Genomic DNA, 20,969 nt, shown 5'->3' with positions numbered 1-20,969 from the left:
TATTAAACCATAGGCGCACGTTGACATAACGCATGTGTGTGATCATAGCGCTGAAAAAACCACAATATGAGGGAAATTTATCAAATTACTAGCGAGCGGCGGTTTTTGACGAAATGGAGCGGAAATATTAGTCAGCCATTCCGCGCACTCTAATACATACATATAGTTGACGACATTGTCATTAATTCTTGTCCGGTTTTGTTTCTTGACTGTAGTGGTTCACGTGTCAGAAATTAATAAATCCGGCGGTGTAAGCAATGGAGAGCACTTTTTCATTTCGGTAATGGATTTGCCTCTACTTCCGCCGTCCAACGGTCACATGTACACACAAAATTATTATAACGCCCATCTGACAAACGTCTCTTTCTCCTCGCAGACACAAAAATATACGACCAAGTCGCTGTGAATGTTATTTTGCCAATTAATTTGCAGTGCCTCCGTATATGAAAACTATACAGTTAGTATTACATTGAAAGTGTATTTTGTTGTTTTCTGCGGCTCTGCGCAGTATTTTATGGGATATCAATTTTAAACGAAGCCTTTAAAAAATAATATACAATTGGAAATTACCGGAATATCCTAATTTTATACAATACTAAATACATTAAAATATACAAAATAATTACTCTTAATACAATTATTTCTAGTTAAAATTTTGCAATCGAAAAATTAGACACTGAAAATATATTGCTGAATACATCAATATGTAGTATGCGGTTGTTACACTTGGTAAATTCACGGCAACTACGCCCTTATAGAATTATGCTTGGAAAAAACAACGTGTTAACGATAACCAAATTAATGCGACTCCCTCGACAAATGCTTTGTGTAAACGAATCGATAAGAGGAACGCCATAGATGTCTAACAATACAATGTTACATTTGTATTCGAACTGAGAGACTACACACCCTTTGAACGGACAGTGGTCATTTTGTATTTGATAAAAAATACTTTTAGAAATAATGAACCTTAAGAGAGAAACGCAACATGCACAAAAGAAAATTAAATACTTCTACGATGTCATTTAATCGGCTATATTCAATTATCTGATTAGACGAATAAAATTTATGATAATAATTTTTATACAGTTATAAATAATAAAACAAACTTGATGAATCTTATTTTATTAATTTGGTAAGATTCATGTAATAATAACTTAATATTATAAGAGTGATTTAAATTTTACAAATTTATACATCTTTAATTATTACAACGCGTTAATAATCTAAGTAATATGGGTAAATATTACTTATGAAAATTAAATAAACTATACTAAATATTAAGGAAACAATTAAGTCGAACGCAATATTAAATAGTGTAAAATATGAAAAAAATATACTGAATTTTCTATTTAAAATAAATAAAACATAAATATGTAATTTAATCAAATATAATTTAATTGAATCTTACATCAGGACATTTTAAAGTAAGTTTAACTTACATTCATATATACATAAATTATTTTTTTTACAACAAATTAAAAAAATTATAAATTAATAATTTTTTAAGTTCTAAAGATTTTTGAGGAAAAAGACTTAAAAATTGCTTGGGTATAGACCTATTCGATAAAAATATATGTACAATGTACATTCTGTATGAGCTAATTTTTTTAACTCGTATATTTTTACTGATATGTCCCAGCTGAGGCTTCTAATATACCCAAAGAATAATATACAAGTAAAATTTCCTTTTACCATACAGATACGCCAACATTTTTATTTCACATTATACAATAACCTAAAATCAGATGAAACAACGCCATCTATGTGTCTTAAACATAATTTAATTTAATGAATTAGACAAACATTTTATTACATCGATACCCCGTTCAAAGCTAAAAGAGCTCAAGTTTTTATCAAAACGAGATAAGAATGCTATATTAATTTTTAGAAGGACTTCAAAACAAAAATCAAAACTTGACTATCTAAAAAACTATTAATAATATTTTTTTCTGTTAGTAAATGCAAAAAACAAATTTTAAGAATTATAATACGAAAAAACATATCGAGTTATGGTTTTTAAACAGGCTATATTAGTAGCGAAAATAATACATCTGTAATTTGTACAGCATTTCATAGCAAGTTCTTAGAAAATGTTTCTGCTATTAATGAAATTGCAATAAGTTTTTAGATTCGAAGCATAAATTTCCATGGTTTACCTTTTCCTGCATTCCTAAACTATTCTCAGTGTGTCCGACCCTTCGAATAAACAGCAACATTGCTTTACTATTGTTATTATTATTATTATGATTATTATTTCTCTCCTCCTATTGCAAAAAACTTTTTTCCTTCAAGTTACCCCGCCGTACGCCATTACTTGTCCGGGATAGCAATAACAATAATAACGCACTCGGTGGTGGACTACGTGATTTTATGGCATGGAAAAAGGACAGAAAAAAGGGATACGGTCAGTTCGCGGGAATTGATGGCACACGGTTTCCTTTTTTCTATCCCGACAGTTTTTATTTTTAATGCATAATGTAATGGCTCTGAACACCAAACACACACATATATGTCTGTACATAATGATAAAGAAAAAGATAGTATAGAAAAAATACAACGCGAATACCAAGAGGACGGTTTTCCTTTTTTCATCCGAATACTTGTTTTTCCTCTCTTGGTGAAAATAACAAATCGTAAAACAAACACGACCGCTGTGGATATTATTCACTGTAAGAGAGGAGGGGGTCATAAATTATGTAACAGGCCCTGCGCGAATATTTCCGCATGACAGATACACCAACCCTTCAGATATAACCCGGGGATTTTGTTTTGATTATAATATCGTATATTATTATTCGGCCGCATTAAAGACATTTCGAATAATGCGCTACAAATACACAAATATATATATGTATATATAAATTATAGAATGTGAATAAGTCGGAAGAATAGCTAAGGGATAAGTTTTAGTGACTCAAAGTCTATTTTCAAATATCTACACTCGAATAGAAAATGAGTAGTACACTCATTTTATTCTAGTAAAATAGTACATTTTACTAGAATAAACTTAATTTTATTTAACATTTAAAATCATATATTAAAAATATTTTCTAAACACAACTTGGAAACATAATATCGAAATTACTTGTGTGATGTATATTTTGAGCTTATTTAGCGTAAAATTTTGAAAATGATCTAAATTCGATATATTTAGATAAATATGTAAAATATGTTTGACACAGGTTTTCATTAAATGTTAATTAATTAATTTAATTTAATTAAAAAAATTCATTATTCTGTCATTTTAAAATTCAATTAGCTAATTGCAAATTGTCGAATAAAAAAAAACGGTCCATAGTAATTTTTAAATGTTATAATTAATACCTAATGATATTTATACATTTCACACATTAAAACTAACTTAATAAACATACCTACGACAACATTGATGCATATATAGATAGATTTCATAATCGAGAAAAAATATTATATAGAAAAAAACTTTATAGCAAACTAGTTTGAAGATTAATTCGACTATTGATATATTTTAACATCATAGTGCCAAAAAAAAATTAATACACTTATTGACTATGGACATCCAGGCGTTAAATAACCAGTAATAAAATTTCCTATCAAAAAGACCCCATATAAATAAAATAGACAAACACATTCATGAAATGCAAAGTCGTAAACTTTCTAGTTATTGCCATTTCATTTCAGTGAGTATGTTTTTATAAACAGCTTCGACTCACTTTTTTACAATCCCCTAAACGGTCGTTAAGTCACGTGGAGCTAAAGGTCATTTCAAAAAACGCTTCAACCCTCGAGGGTGGATTATTCGTATTCATTTTAAAGCGAAAAAAAGAAGTAGACTTGGCAATATAAATATATTATTTTTATTGTAAAAAATAAACTTACCAGAAAACGAGGGTTCACTAACCAAAAGCGAAATTAAATATTAAATATAGCTGAATGTATGATTATACACTAAAGATGACGAGACTTAAAAGGGATTCGTATTTTAGTATATGTATTAATAAAATTATTCATGCTTTGTGATAAATTAGGTATATGAAAATTAAAGAATTTTAATTTTATTATTGTAAAATGTTTTGTTAATCATTTAAAAGATGCTGTAGTGAAACTAATAATAAATTGGACTTAATAAAAACAATTGATTTTTACGATTCATTGGCTTACACTGAATAAAATTTATAGCTAATTAAAAACTAAATTGACGCATGTTATATTACGTTACTATTTAACATAATTCAGTTGACCAAAAAATTGTTGAATAAAATACTTCAAACACCTTCAAATTTAAAAAACAATAGTTATTTCGGAAAATGTTCAGTCCAAAGTTAAGGTGATTTATTTCTCCTGTGGGACTAAAAGAGAGACAATTGTATAATATACAACAAAATCATTTGGGAATGAAGTAGAGGGTTTTGATTGCTAGTTTCAAAATGTACCCTACTAAAAGTATTTTTTTCAAAATCGCTATTCCTAACGATTTCATTTATTATTATTATTATTATTATTATTATTATTATTATTATTATTATGGGAATTACAAAAAATATAAGCTGAAAATTTCTTTGGTAAATTATAATTTATTATGATATAATAGTATATTTATACAATATTTTATGTTATGTTAGTTGTTAGTATACAATTAATGTATGTATACATATAATCTGTTACAAATTTTCAGGCTTAAAATATTTGAAAAGCTTAACTTGATTAGAGAATATCACTGTTTTATGTCTGAACAGATCAAATAAAAATACCCAACTATTAAAGCAAATATTTTTTTACGCGTTACGAAGCCGCCGATATAGATGAAAAATAGGGTGGTGTAGCTTAATGAATCTACACAGGAATAAGAAAAAAATCCCCTTGTGTCTGTCAATCTACGATATTATCAACTTATCTCCACATGCCAAACTTGGCAGGGCTAAAAAAAAACAAATTAATTTCAGCAACAAAGAAATATACCGGGACGAGGAAACGGTAGCAGCTGATTGCGAATTAAAGAACGTGTGCGTGTGTGTGTATGGAGTAGCCTACACAACTTTTACTTCAGCATACGGCAACGTTTAGATCATTAGAAAGAACCTACCCCTCCCATAATATAACATTGCCCTTCCTCCTGTTAGTGTATTTAATTTATGCGGCATCACACGCGCACACCCTTCATGCTTCGAGCACCCAACGACGATCGTGATCAGATTCAACAAACGACTGGTCATGTATAATATATATATTTAACTCCTTACTCTACCCTCCTCTTTCAGTCATTATACATGGGATGTGTTTTTTAAGCTTCCGCCCTTTGCCGGAGTTTTTTTTTTATTTATTCCTTGCAAATGGGTTTAATTCGGACGCCATTTCTCGAACCTAAGATGAGATGAGAAATTATTGCTATCCATTTTTTATCACGGCTTTTTCACTGTTTTATCTCTATCTCTCTTTAACAGAGTATATTTCAGAATTTGTGTGCGAAAGGGAAAAAAAACTTTGTAGGACAACACAAGGGGTTGTAGCAAATGCGACGGCGTTGCTGCAGAATAAGCTTAGAGAAAGCCTTAATGCCGTTTCAACGTAGTTTCGCCCTCTGAATAATCAAAATTTATGAGTTTTATACGAACCCCGTGAAATGACGGTATATTTTCTATCCCAGGTCCTTCACCTCATCACACCCCAAGCATGTTGCAATTCACGTGATCATAATATTATATATATTCCTAAACCATAGCTACTGTCATCAAACTCCATCATTATAATAACTATTTTGTTTACGTGTATTTCTATTTCCAAAAATCAAGGAAAAGTGATTACATGAATATCTACAAAAAATTAACTACAGATTAAATAATCCGAATTCATTTAACTTAAAAATAATTTACAAATTAAGAATTATAACATGCATTTTACATTCAATTATAGTTTTTTCTAATAGAGCGTCCAATAAGTAAAAAAAAAAGGTTTCTATTACCCTCACTGTCCGTAAAAATTAATCTGTTTTCATTTTACGTACCTTTTGAGGTAAAATCGAAAATTTTAACAAAAAAATAGCATACGGTAAAAGTGAAAACAAAATAAATTCCCAATTTTTTTTTTTTTTGCATAATAAAGTAAATTACATTAGCTTTAATTTAAGATATATATAAAAGTGTCAGAATTTCCGGAAAACTTTCAAAAATTAAGTTGAAAAAGTAAATTTTTTGTGAAAAAGTTATCATTTTAAATCCCCCATGTGGGTAGGTAAAGGGTCACATTTATAAAAAAATATACCAAATGATAGGTAAAGAAATCAAGCATCTATAAAAACAAAATAATATTGATTTGGTAATTTTTGAAAAAGTTATGACAGTTTTAAGAAAAAAAAATTGAAAAAATTTCGAAAATTTCGAAAATTAGCGATTTTTATATTTGTAATTTTTTTGGAGGTTTCCGCCATTTACGGGGAACGAGGGAAATTGTTTCAATATTTTAGGGTAATTTCTTCGACTAGTTATGATTTGTGATTTTTTGACGTGTCATTGAAAAAAATCGGATAGATGAGAGCTGAAAAAAAGTGGTAACAGACACAAAAAAAAAACACATCATAGTAAAACTTATCTCACTCTCAGCTTCGCATCGAATTAAAACTAAAATATTTTTGACTAACAATTTCTTAAATGATTAGTTCTATCAATTATAAAGTCGTTCATGATTGCTACTCTATCATGTATTTACTGTCCTTTTGCGACAAACAGTTATACAACTCAACTAATGTTTGGAATATTCATTCAGTTTTAAATTAGTTAAGCATGTCATTGAATAAAGAGAACGGCATTTGTAAAAACTAAGTCATTGACTCGATGACAATACCGATGCAAAGACTAAAACTAGTTTTTTAGTAAGTAGTAGTTTTCTTCCCATCTGTGTTGTCTTTTTACCGGAGGCTGCGACGTCGATTTATTTTGATCCTGTTTTGTAACGTGTCCCCGAGGACAGTCCGAGAATCGTTTCTCGTGCAAAAACTAAATGGGACTAAAGCTCAGAGGAATGATTCAACACTGTCGTACGTGCATTATCATTTTCCCTTTTACCCGACCAGCAAACACACACACACACTTTCCCTCTCAGTTGTCTGCGTTTATATTTATATGTATTATAAATGTACATAAGACGTACGATGGATACATTATACTGCAGCGGAAGCTTGGATGTTTATGGTATTAACTACAAAGGTAAAAAAATTCCTCCAAAATGACAAAAGCACATGCTAAACACCATATAAAATCAAATTTATTCAATCCGTAAAGAATAGCAAAATGGTAAATTTATTAATAGTTATATAATTAAACTAGTGAATAATCTACTCTATTTCTCAATAACTTTTAACGTATTTTAAGGGTACTCTTATATAGTCAAAGAATTTATTTTATTATTTTCAAGAAAACGCCATTATGTTAATTTTAATTTAAAAAAATATATATTTAATATTCATTGATAATTTTGATAGGATTGATATTTGAACACGGATAATATAATGGATAATTTTAAATGAAAATGTATTTTCGAGTTAAATAATATTGTTCTTTAATTATAATTGTAAAACAATAATATTTATAGTACAAACAAGTTTTAATAAATTTAATAATAAATATATAACATGTTATAATAATAATAAAGAATATAAAATTAATAACTATTACTTTAACTAACAGAAGCATATTTATAAGGAGTTGGAAAAAATTAGTACTTTTGAAAAGATATTGATAAAAAAATAAACAATAAACCCAGCCACTAGAGACGCAACATAGTTGGAATAAGCTAAGATGATATTTGTCAGTGATTAACACCACTATTGTAGTAAAACACTTCGATTAGAATCTGTTAAAATTTTTAAACAGATCAATATTTAACAATTATTTAAATACAATACTAAAAACTAAAAGCTTATAAATTTTGTCCAAATGTTTATTTTTTTTTTTTTTTTGATGACCATATTCTCTAAACGAAAACAATTTCCCGACAACATTTTTTTATGTGAAATAGTAGAACATTTAAAATCTTTGATTTGATATAGATTAAAAGTTGTCAAACAATCAGGAACTTTTCAAAAATCAAGTTGAACGATTTTTTTTCATATGCGAAGGTAGTCTCTTTCAAATTTTCCTTGTACCTAGGATTTTCATTGGATTTTAATTAAAAAACATACCAAAATAAAACTTATTATCTCAAGTACATTCTATTAACATATCATTAGAATCAATGTTTTCAAAAAAAAGTTATAGCTGTTTTAAAATGCAGATAATTTTTTTTTAATTTCCTTTTTTACAATAGCGTAATTTTCATTTATTGTGAAGATTTTTTCTGATTTTCGGCGTCGGATTATTATTATATATTCACCATTAAAGAAAGAGCTGAGAAACATAAAAAAAACGCACACTACACAATTCAAAACCTTTTCAACTTCGAAGCTAAAATAAGATTAATATTGTAATTTGTTTTAAATATTTACTTTATTTTATATTTTAAGTGTAGGTATTCTTTGAAAATAATAGCTATTAGCTGAGCTAAAAATATCAATTTCAGTTTTTTAATTTAACTTTAATCACATAAATCTAATAATTACGTCAGCTAAACAGTTAAATAAATATTTTTTATGATTAACATGTAAAGTAAAATAAAAATCATAAGAAAATTCACAAAAAATACTCTTTATTCTTTTTACAACTAATGTGGCAATTTTTTCAAGTTGAAATTATTAGAGATTGAATCATTAAAGCAATTAAACATAATTAAGTGATAAAATGAAAACAATTTTGATTTTCATATTAATGATGTCTTTAAAAATAAGCTTAAGTGTATATGTATCATATTTACAATGCACCCATTCTCGTTATTTTCTAAACTTTTTTAGTCATAATGAAAGATTTTTGTTAGAATTTGAAAAAAATAAAGATTATATCACAATAGAAAATCTTATGAACTATGGCAAGGCACTTCAAACACATGGTAAAGTAATTATGATATTTTTGGATGACGTGATGAATTATAACACCAATATATTTCCTTTTAATTTGATGACGATAAATTTGTATTTAAATAACGTTACTGGCTCTTTAAATATGATTGCTCAAAATGAAAATGATGAAAAAAATGATGCAAAAAATTTATTTGAAGGCTATAAGATTATTCATTTTGCAGTTAAAGAACAACTAAATATTTTCATAAATAGAAATTGTAATAATTATTCTTTTAATTATCATATGGTTAATTGCAATCCTCCAATCGGTGAAAACGAGTACACTACTAATAACCTATTAAACGTAAATGATGGTCTTAAGAATCGAATACTAACAAAGTTAAGAAAATCAGTAGAAAGAAATTCGTACAACAATTTTCATCCGAAATTTATATTGTTTTGCGATCTAATGACCCAACACAGAGAATTAAACCAAATTCGATTCACTCCACTTGACATTCAATGCTCTAACCATACTCGTTTAACTTTACACGATATATTTCAGTATATGAAATATAATTTTAATTCTAACGATGTTTTAAGATACACGAAAATGGTAATTGTGGCTACATTTCGGCCAATAGGTATACTTATTCGCAACTTTTTAACCTTAATTCAAGTAACATCTTCAGAAAATTCAGACAGTGTAACATCTTGGTTAAAACCGACATTAATTAAAAAGGGTAAAAAAATAATAAGTTATGTAATAGACTTCATTTTACTCCATATCTTCGATTTTAAAAAGAAATTTATAATAAACGACGTCCTTAATAAGTTTGATAATATCTTAAACACTTATATTGTAAAAAAAAAGATGACCGAAATTGATAATATAAAAATTAATACATCAATAAAAAAACTTTCGAAATTCTTCATCAAAAATAAAATATACTTTACAAGTGATATAGTTCTAACCAATGAGAATATTAATGAAAATAATGCTGATCAAATTAAAAATCAATTGGAACAAATCATGAAACAAGTTGATATCTATATGATAGATTTGAAAAAATGGAGTGATTATTTTAATCTAATTAGAATAAAATTTAAAATTCGGTCTTTCAGTATTACAGATCATAATACATTTATTGATTATAAAGTTAAAGGTAAGTAAAAATTTAGTAACTAATATAGTGAGTGAATTATTTTTATCAAATATTATAATAATGCAAAACAATCAAATGTGCTTTATTTTTTATTTTTTCTAATAATAATTTATTAAATAAAAATTTGCGATGTGTCTTATAAAAATAAAATTTAAATAAGTTTAACTAAATAACTGATCATCAAATCTAATAAATTTTTTAAATAAATAAAAATTTATCAAAATTTTATTTATGAATCTTTATCATCTTAATGACTAAAGCAATTATTTGCAATTTGTGCACATTTATGAATCTTTGTTTTATTTATTTTAGATCATATTTGTAATACTAAAACACATTTTGAAATATACAAATCTGGTACGAACGATAGCAATAAAATTATTATAGAATATTTTAAAGATGTGGATGTTGTGAAAAATGATAATACAGAATTTAACTTAGAGAATGTAAAAAATAATTCTGATGAAAATAATATCGATAGAAATGACTCTCTTGAAAATCAATTAAACTTTAAACCTCGTTATATGATTGAATACTGGCCATACAATAAGTAAAGAGATGTTATTAAATTTTTTTTTTTAAATAAATACTGTATATTGTCATAACTAATTTGCAAAGTTTTTTTTTATTTTATTATACTCCAAGAATCTTTTAACGCTAGCCACTCAATTTCAGTTAAAATAATAATTATGTTAAGAAAATTATTTTGGTATATTGTAGATTTAAATATTTTTGATTTTTAAGTTATTAAAGATGTGTTTTTAATTCATGCCTATTACCTTATAAGGGTGTTAACTTTATTATTTTTAATAAAAAAAATGTATATTTAACTAGCTTACAAAATAAAAAATTATTATCAGACAATTTTTTTTTAATTTTAACATTTTTTTATTTTATAAGCTATTTACATATGTATGTTGCCATTAAAAAAAATCAACCTTCATAGCAAAAACGTGTTTCAATTATGGCACATCAGATGATATCTGACAGTAATTATAATTACTATCATAAAACATTTCGACTGGATAATTAAATTGGTATGAAAATTATATTTATTAAATATGTACTGTAATTTTTACGGAGATATTATACAGAGTGATTTTTTTATCATAACCCACTCAATTACTTGCAGAATAATAATAATTTAAACATTTTTTTTTTTTATTATCTTTAGTTACACATTATTCTTGAATTTTTAACTATGTAATACTTTTTAAGTTCATCCCTTATGCCTTGGAGGGGGGTCAACTTTGTTTTTTTAAATGGTAACACATATTTTTAATTTAATAAAATGTTTGAGTTTTTAATTTAATAGTAAATGGCATTTGAATTTTTAATATAACTTTATTAGCTTATTAGATATAAACATTTAAAGTTTCAAAATTTTGAGTTAATATACATGTATAATACACATGGGATTGTAAATACAGGTAGCTAATTGGATTTTTATGACATTGCTGTCTCAGTCACGGATTGTTTATTATCAATTATGATTATCAATAGATATACTTTCTGTATTGTCAGTTAGTGTATTTGTAAATTCATAACAATGTGCCTTACTATCATTGATAATAACAATGCTGTGTACCTGCTAATATCGATTATTCTTCAAGTAATTGAGTGGGTTATGATAAAAAAATCACCCTGTATAATGTTATAAAGTTTTTGCAATACAGAGGTATTCCTTTAATATTATCCACTCGATTTCTCTTAAAATAATAATTATATTGAGGAAATTATTTTTGATATTTTAAATTTTATATATTTCATTATCATATATATCATATTATATTCACCTTTTATACCTTATAAAGGTCTCAACTTTATTTTTTGACAACATACATCTTTAATTAGTAGATAAAATGAAAAATTATATAATTAAGAAAACGACTTATCGATAACAGTTATAGAAATAGATCGTCAGAAGTTATCAACATTTTTAAATATAGAGTAGATGTTATTTACTTATATATGATCCGGAACATTTTCAAAAGTTAAATTAAAAATGTTCTACTTTTAATACGCATGTTTCAAGTTTTAAACCTTCTATATAAGGAGAAATTTTTAAAAAAAGTATTTCAGATGATAGAAGTATACATCAAGTATTTACAAAAAAAAAATTTTTTAGTACACACATTTAAAAACAGTAATAGCAATTTAAAGTTGAAAATATAAAATATAATATCGAAAATTTTAACACAAAAATAGCAAGTTTTTAATTACAGCAGACATTTGCACACAGAAGATAAGTCGTGGGAATAACATTTTTCTTCTAATTTGTAGTATGGAACATAAGTTTTAATTTAACATGTATTTAAATCTCGGAGTATTTATGAAACACTTTCAAAAGTTAAGTTAAAAGTATTAACTTTTTATTGAAAAGTTGCTTCTTTAAAACCCTATTTGTAGGCAGGTAAAGGATAAGATTTTGAAACAATAAAAAATTTATACTAAATTAAATGTAAATAATTAAAGGTATTAATGAAAAAATAAAAAATTGTTTTTATACATCGATTTATAAAAAGTTTGGACAATTTGAAGATAAAAACATTTAATAAATATCGAAATTAACCGATTTTAAAAATATAAATTTTTTGGGAAATTTTCTCTATTTAATTGTAGTGACAAACATAAATAAATGACAGTGATTAAAATAATTATTATAAAAAACGCTTCTATGCAAATCTGTAGATAGTGTTTCATATTTATGAAGAATTACTGGATTATTGCAAAAGCAAAATCAACTCCTATTTACTTAATTATATCCTGAATTAATTATTATTGTATAATTATGTATAATACATAAATAAATACATATTATTGAAATTAAATTTAGTTTAAAATGAATATTTTGTATTGTAATTTTCACGGAGAAATTTAAAAGATTAAAAAACAGTTATATTTAATTAAGGTTGAAATTAATATTTAATAAACATTAATTACAAATGTATTCATCTATAAAAAAACATGGTATCTTAGCTATTTGTTCCTACAAAATATAATGTAAAGCCATAGAGACCGTTCTCTGAGTGGTCATAAACAAATCAACATGATTCATTCGGCTTCATGTGCAAACATTAGGCTCGCATAACACGAACAAACGGCGAAAAAGAATGCGTGGTAAAGGGAAATTTTCAATTATCCTTAATAGACGGTAATTCTATACTTCCCCTTTGCCCCTCCTTATCGTTAGTTGCGGCCGGCAACTCTGCAGGGATGTTATTATAGCAAAACGTACACACATAATGCTCGAGTGAAACGTTAAACGGCACACCCTGAACCCAACTGTAATTGTGTTTATATATATACACAAAGAAAACATTTAGCAGACTGAAAAAAGTGATTTGGGGATAATATCCGCTTTCTAGAAAGAGAAGGTTATATTTAACAATTCAGACTATTAATACTTTTGTATTTCGAACAATTTTTTTAGTCCCAAGAATTTATTTCTTAAAATAATGTTCTACAATTAACAATTTTCAGCATCATTTAAAAATAAACAAGGTAACAGCGATCCAAAATAACTGCAATTATTATATCAGAAACAATGTCACTTGCACATTGTAAGAAAGTTTCAGTTGTTACCCTTCACTCTCCCTTGCAAAACCGACTACTGAGCCGCACGGTACCTCGCGGTACTTACAAGATTTTTCCGCATATAAACTGCGCCTGCGCCTATTGGCAATTATGTTTATTCACGCTCTGTGCTGCCACCCAAAGTCCCTTCCTCTCAAGTTTGCAAGAAAGGTCCGGCAAGTAGAGCGTATTATTCCCCTAACCCTACAACACACAACTGCATCCCTCTTTATCGTCCATATGTATATATATGCACATACATTCTTTGTAATTCCTACACCCCTCCACCCAACGATTTTTCTCATTCTGGAATCTGTTCTCTTTCTCTCTTTCTCTCTTTCGCATATTCCCTTTCACCGTTGACAGCCGTCATTCTTTCGGACAACACTACTATCAGACCAGAGGTCTTTTCAAACGATCAATATCCACTACTTTTATTCATAGTTCAATTTCCTCCCTTTCCCAACCTAGTACTAACTTCAATATACGGAAGTTAAGTCACCAAAGAAATTTTATTTATTAAACCGCACTTCGTAATCATTTTTGAATGTTTAACTGGTAATAATAATTGAACAAATTGATTTAGACGATCTATTGAGGTTAGTGAAAATAAATGCCTAATATTTTTTAAATCTGTCTAAAATAAATCTTAAAATACAAATTAAGTAAGAGTTGTTAAAACTTTTATAAAAATAACGATATGAAAAATTGAATAACACATTGATGTTTTTTTTTCGTTCCAAAACGACGCTCGGTACTTTATAACAGAACCTGATAAAATTTGTTAACATTTTAATACATAAAATTAAATACTCAAAATACGTTTTGTTTAGGTTAATAAAATACAAATTTGACATTTAAAATAACGTGTTTATTTTATACTAAATTATTTAAAGTGTCGCAACAAAATTAAACTAAATGATCGATATTATTGTAACTGTATTAGCTACTTCAAAAGGAACAAAGTTTTTCAATGTTAAAAAACCAAAAATATTTCAGGCGAGAACTAGGGGAAACCAAAACAAACATAAAATAAAATAAAACAAAGCTGACTACGCCTCTTAAGAACGACTATTTCCGTTTGTCAACATACAAAACGTATATATACCTACAAGAAACAATGAATAGTGTACAAAAAAAACAACTCGGAGCTTGAATCAAAAGAAAAAACTACTAAAATTAAATTCATCGTAGAATTTTTTTTTGCTCTAGAATTTTAGATAATTAATAATCAGGAACAGAAATTATCCAAACATACATATACATACAATACATATACACATTAAAAATCATTAGATTTTGAAACTGAAGTCTTAACTTCGTTCTTAGTAAATAAAAAAAAACCTGACTTAAAAATAATTATTAAGTCCGACAATTTTTACAATATTTAAAAAAAAACGCAGCCGGTTAAATGAAAAACTCAAACCAAACTTTCAGAATTTTTATCAAAAATCATTAACTTATTTTTAATAATTTATTTTCCAAAATTTTTACAATTTATTTTAATAATTTTTTTCAATTAATAATTGGAATTTCCTTTTTCTGTTAATGTAGCATGTAATAATACTTTTAATAAAAAAATAATAATTTATAGTTAAAATACTGAACTCAAAGCAGAGTATGGTAAGACAGGATAAGTTGACAAATGGGGTAAGACGATGAATTCAGTATTTCTCAAAATTAACCATACATACCATACCATACACACATATCAAACACCCTTACTAGCATAAAAGTCTCCTGTGGTACACAATATTACTTACTAGTACGAATACGTTAATAGTAGTTGTAGTAAAAAATTCATATTAGACATATTTTGAACATGAAAATTTTAGGTACAACCGTATTCTCAGGTAAGTTTTATAACTTTATTTCTTTAATATTTGAAAAGACTACTTAATATGCTCTTAAAAATAATAATTATTAATAAAAACTGTTCACTCAAATACATAAGTAATTATACTTTTTTTTCGGATAGTTAAATCAAATTTTTTTTTTTTAAATAAAGTAATATCATGTTATTAACTAATAAATCAATCCAGAAAATAATAAAACAAAAAGCCTTTACTGACTCGACAATATAGAATAACTCAAGTGCGGTTTGTTAACCGTTTCTTAAAGTAAGTAAAAATTTGAACGTTTTTTCGGGAAATCATAAATCACAAACACTTTTGTGCTTGCTTTCTGTATTGTCTACCACCGATAACTACCCATACCACTGCCGGTATTTGAACACTGGCTTTTGACAAATTATCATACGCCGTTTGTAATAGTCTGCGATTGAAAAAGTACAAAGGAAAATAAGAAACACGAACGATTTTTTTAGAAAGGGGATACTCTATCTGGACTTGAATGGATAATTTTGCGGAATAATCGAAAATTAAGGAACCTACGAACGTGTGTGTGTTAACTTAAGGGAAAGCAAATATCGACGGCTTACTTAACCTCTACGACCGATACAGAATACGCGTTGAGGGTGAATTTCGACTATTGATAAAAAACCAGCCAACCGACAACCCCGTCAACTGGTGACCACCACTGAACACTAGGGATCCATTCTAATTCATGTGAATAAAAGTCTATGATAAAAAAATGTACATATAAAAAGAGTCTTGAAGAGGGGACGAATTTTTCGAGGGGATGATTCCCCAATAACAACTGTGTATAACTCAAGGGTAACAGTAGCGGAGGATGGACAATATATTTTTTATCAGCTATTGTTGTTTTGTTGCCTTGGAGGAGCCGTCTGAGCCATTAGGCCGAATTGAGAAAATATTTTTATACATGTGCCGTTCTATACTTGGCCTTCTATTATTATTATTTTTCTCCTTCGCTCTCACTCTCTCTTGTTTTTGCCCTTGTTTTTATCACACTGGTCGAATCTACACCATGTAATTGAATTATATTTTGTGTTTTTCCTTTTACCCCTTGTCGAAAATCGACTTGTTTCCATTTATTTTCTTTGCCTATGCAATTCAGCATCATAACACTATATTAAATCAATCATATAGGAATATAATATACTATTATTACCGTTTTATCTGATTTTGAAGCCGCTTTAATCAGTGACGGCGTTTTGTATAGACAAAATAGAACATGCCTATTATAAAAAACGATATTCTCCCTTGTTTCTGAAGTGAATATTACAATCATATTCTAAAACAAAACAATAAACAATTATAAATTTAAATACATTTGAAAATTTGATAAATTATTGTTTTATGATATAGTCCTCATGATATCTTATCATACAGAGTGATTGATTTATTATTAACCACCAAATTTCTCCTAAAATAATAATAATCAAAAAACATTTTTTTGGCATAGTTGAGTAGTATTATCGATTTGTAAGTGGTTAAATTTATTTCAGATCTATCTCTTATCCCTTATAAAGGCGCAAACGTTATTTTTTTAATGGCAACACACATATTTAAATAGCTTATAAAATTAAAGATGATTTAATTAAGAAAATTACTAAAAACTTTTGTATCATAACTTCGGAATTTATTAGCATATTTTACTTTAGTGGAAGTAGTAGGTATAGCTGAAAACTATCTAAAGATAAAAGTAGTCACGACCGCACTTCACCTCTAGTCTAAATTTTAAAATTCTAATAACTTTCGATATATTTTACCATTTAAAATAAAAGGAGGTACACTTATAAGGGATGAGGGACGGACCTAAAATGTATTTAACTATTTATAAATCTAAAGATAAATATAACTAAACAAAACGAAAAAAAAATATTATGTAGATTATTAATATTTTAGGTAGATAACATTTTTTTATAATTTATAAATAATCTGATAATGACCAAATTTGACTTCGCCACCTTCTTAAAAAACCGTCCAAGTATTCAGCACAAAATAAAATATAAATTAATTTTCATTCCTTAAATAAAAAAAAATTAACAAAATATTTTTGGGATTAAAATATTATTATCGTATGATGATGGTTAATAATTATGTACCATGAACCCAACTAAAATACTATCACAAAATAAGTAAAGTAATAAACAATCATTTAGTTTAAAATCAACTAATTAAAATTATATAATTTTATAATTTTGAGTTAATATAAGACATATTTTTAATTAATGGAACTGATTCCTTGAACCAAGAAAAGTTAGATATTTATGTAATAATAGTTATTTTAACAATCTAGTACATCTCATTAATTTGTTTTACGCTAGCAAATAGTATATCTATTGATTTGTGAAGCTTAACTTACAAAGTCAATCATTTATACTGTTATTTACTTATTACTTAGATTGTTCAGTAAAATATACTCCACAGTACATTAAAACTTATTTTATGAATTTTTCATTTACAATTATAATGCTCAGCGTCATATAAATATTAAAGATTTTTATCATCTATAACTTCACGGTCCTACCTTTAATATAATTTAACTGCGTATTTGGACGACTTTACGAGCTATAAAATATCGCCCCGAATTATCTGTTACTTCTTTGGTGCCCATTTACGAAGTAAAGTTAAAAGAAAAACATATAAATGCTTTTAATATGTATGACATACAGAACGTATTTTATTACAAAAAGTTGAAAAATATATACAGCTTCCAATTTTTATTGATGATTATATTTTAATAGTAAAATATAACATATGTAACTGTAAATACTTATATTTTTCTATGATTTATTATGATAAAGTTATTTTGCATTAAAAATAAAATAGATACAATATTATGTATCAAGAAGATAAATGCCAAAAAAATATTTTATACATTTTTTATTAACATTTATTGAATTATATATGATGAGAATAGTGTTTTTAACATTAGTGCTTAGTTGAAAAATCCATTATTGTCACACTTAAAAAAAGTTTGTGTTTTATTATACAATATTGTAAGGAAGAATAACGCTTAAACGTTAAGGGTATTTTTCTAGTTATTTAGAGAAAAAATTCTGAAAAATATGTAAAAACAGTGTTCCAATTAGAATTGAACACACGACCTCAGGTTTACAATACTAGTAATCTAACCGCTGAGCTATGCAAGCTTGACAATTACATTCTTTTGGAAATAATATTAGACCCCTAGGTTTATATTTTGAATATATGCACACAAGATCAGATTAAGAGAAAAATCAATTGTCCCTCAATGTCTTAATCCGGATTTGTATGTACATAAAACAATTTTTTATTGAATTAAAATTTTTAATTAATCCGTATGTTCAGTATAAAAAATTAGTATTTTAAATTTACAAACACATTTTAAGAAAAAAAAATTAAAAATGAATCTACTCATTTAATTTATTAACAGAAAATAATTTAATAGAAATCACCAGAAAATCATTAATTTAATAACAATTTATTTAATAATTATGCTACAACATAAAAAGTTGCCAAAAATGTGCAAAAACTATGCCCCCAGTGAGAATTGAACTCACGACCCCTGGTTTACAAGACCAGTGCTCTAACCACTGAGCTATGGAGGCTCAACGATGGCCTTACAACAAAATATTACATGTGATTAAAAGTTATTCGAGAGGAAAGGAAACTTCTCTCGCATAACTTAAATTTCTTAATTATATGAGACTATTTATTTGATAGTCAAATTAAATATTTGTAATTACTTGCTTCATAAAAATTAATTTGAATAAAAAGTTTGTATAAAAAGTCTTCTTATTCGCCTTTATAGTTAATTTTACTTATTATTGTGTTTTTAATTTGGCTTGATAATTTTTATATAATTTTTTTAAAAATAAACTAGAAAAAAATTAAATGTATAAGTAATTGAAACGTTATGAAAGTAAAATTAGAATAAGCATTTTAGACGTGACGAATCAGATTATTTCTCGCCGTAAAAATATTATTATACATCAAAATATAATATTCTACTATTTTAGAGGGCTAAGCACCTTTAGTTACGTCCCCTTGTTATACTTATGCAAGGAGTTTTAACATAATTTTAGATATATTCACTAGTTATAGTCTATTTTTTTTTTTAATAGACTGTTACCTGCTATATAGTAGGACACAATATATTTATAACTTATAAGATCAATTAATAATAATGTATAGGTTTTAAATTTAAAAGCTTAGTGAAGCACTATTAAAAAGAACTTAACGTGAGTTTCTTTTAGTCGTCGGAGTACAACTGTTTGTTTAATAACATAGTACAATAATTTTTTAATTGCAAAATACTTTTTATTTTTTTAATAAAAGTATATGTCATTTATTGATATAAATAAGGTTCCTGGGATACAAATACTTTAAATTATGGTCAAAAGTTAAGGATGGGTTTTTAAACGCTGAATCATAGACACTTTCATATTGAAGAAACTTTTTGTATTATAGAGTAACAACTAAAATAAACATTTATTACATATATTTCAAACATAATATGTTTAATATGAATATCAAACTAATCTAAAAATATTTTGAAACTGCATTATGTAATATACGTCCTTAACTTTCATTATTTTTGTTCTTATTTTATCTAAGCTTTTATATTATAGAAGTACGTTTTAAACAATTTATATAAATTAGAAAAAAAATCATTGAACGCAATTGATTTATTAAAAAAAATTTTAAATAGTTCTTAGAAAGTTCATTTATTAAATAAGCAGTGTTCAAAAATGTGCAAAAAGTATGCCCCCAGTGAGAATTGAACTCACGACCCCTGGTTTACAAGACCAGTGCTCTAACCACTGAGCTATGGAGGCCCGATATTCACATTTGCTTAAAGTTCTCATTTTAAAGTAAAGACTACATATCAGTAAGCCATTTTCTGTAAAAATATATAAAACTAAAATAATATACATCAATATTCTGCAGTATAACTAAAAACACTTCATAATTATGTATAACAAACTGAGCACAATAGTGGTTTAGGTTTAACAAAACAGTTTAGGAGCGTAATACAGATTATATCTTTTTTTTTTGAAATACTCATATAGAAATATTGTAAGAAATAATTTAAAAAATTTGAAACTTATAAATATTTAAGATAACAATCGAATAGATTTTAAAACTAGTAAGTCAATAATTATTCTATTATTACAGAACATAAAATTTATAAATGCAAAATTACAAATATTACTATTATTTAGTGTAAAATTAAAATAAAACGAAAATTTGTTTTAAAGTATTATTGTAATGTTTTTAATTTTCAATAAAAGTATACTATTTCAATTTATACATATCGGTGAGTTTTTCATCAAGCAAATGCTAATGATAATGTCAACATATTTTTACATAATTTTGAATTTTGGTTAATTATTTAATTGAACTATATTAATATTATTATATTAAATTTATAAGTTATGTTTAATTTAATACATTATTGAATATTGTTGT

The 20,969-nt window shown here is 26.3% G+C and overlaps 1 protein-coding gene, 1 long non-coding RNA gene and 2 other non-coding genes across 5 annotated transcripts in view; 1 reads left to right on the top strand and 3 right to left on the bottom strand.

The window, feature by feature from the left end:
* LOC126902821 (uncharacterized) overlaps positions 1 to 20,969 on the bottom strand; it is a 55,384-nt gene that overhangs the window by 29,493 nt on the left and 4,922 nt on the right. For both annotated transcript variants that reach the window (XR_007703347.1, XR_007703346.1), the window contains one exon: positions 16,681 to 16,803. This is a non-coding gene — a long non-coding RNA (uncharacterized LOC126902821). The remainder of the gene's footprint in view (positions 1 to 16,680; positions 16,804 to 20,969) is intronic.
* Positions 8,681 to 10,868, top strand: LOC126902389 (uncharacterized protein PF13_0277-like). The gene is made up of 2 exons (XM_050679603.1): positions 8,681 to 10,071; positions 10,384 to 10,868. The coding sequence occupies exons 1-2, from the start codon at positions 8,751 to 8,753 to the stop codon at positions 10,623 to 10,625; spliced, it is 1,563 nt and encodes a 520-aa protein (XP_050535560.1). The 5' UTR covers positions 8,681 to 8,750; the 3' UTR covers positions 10,626 to 10,868.
* Trnat-ugu (transfer RNA threonine (anticodon UGU)) lies at positions 19,033 to 19,105 on the bottom strand. The gene has a single exon. It is a non-coding gene; the product is annotated as a tRNA-Thr (tRNA).
* Positions 20,263 to 20,335, bottom strand: Trnat-ugu (transfer RNA threonine (anticodon UGU)). The gene has a single exon. It is a non-coding gene; the product is annotated as a tRNA-Thr (tRNA).

The sequence above is a fragment of the Daktulosphaira vitifoliae genome, unplaced genomic scaffold, assembly GCF_025091365.1.
Source record: "Daktulosphaira vitifoliae isolate Bord-2020 unplaced genomic scaffold, ASM2509136v1 Scaffold_1, whole genome shotgun sequence".
Classification (NCBI taxonomy): Eukaryota; Metazoa; Arthropoda; class Insecta; order Hemiptera; family Phylloxeridae; genus Daktulosphaira; species Daktulosphaira vitifoliae.
This window is presented reverse-complemented; position numbering and strand designations above follow the sequence as displayed.

Bases quoted from the DNA above. Each gene is read 5' to 3' on its own strand.
- LOC126902389 (XM_050679603.1), top strand. From the start codon at position 8,751: ATGAAAACAATTTTGATTTTCATATTAATGATGTCTTTAAAAATAAGC. The intron at 10,072-10,383 runs GTAAGTAAAAAT...TATTTATTTTAG, and splicing joins TATTGATTATAAAGTTAAAG to ATCATATTTGTAATACTAAA.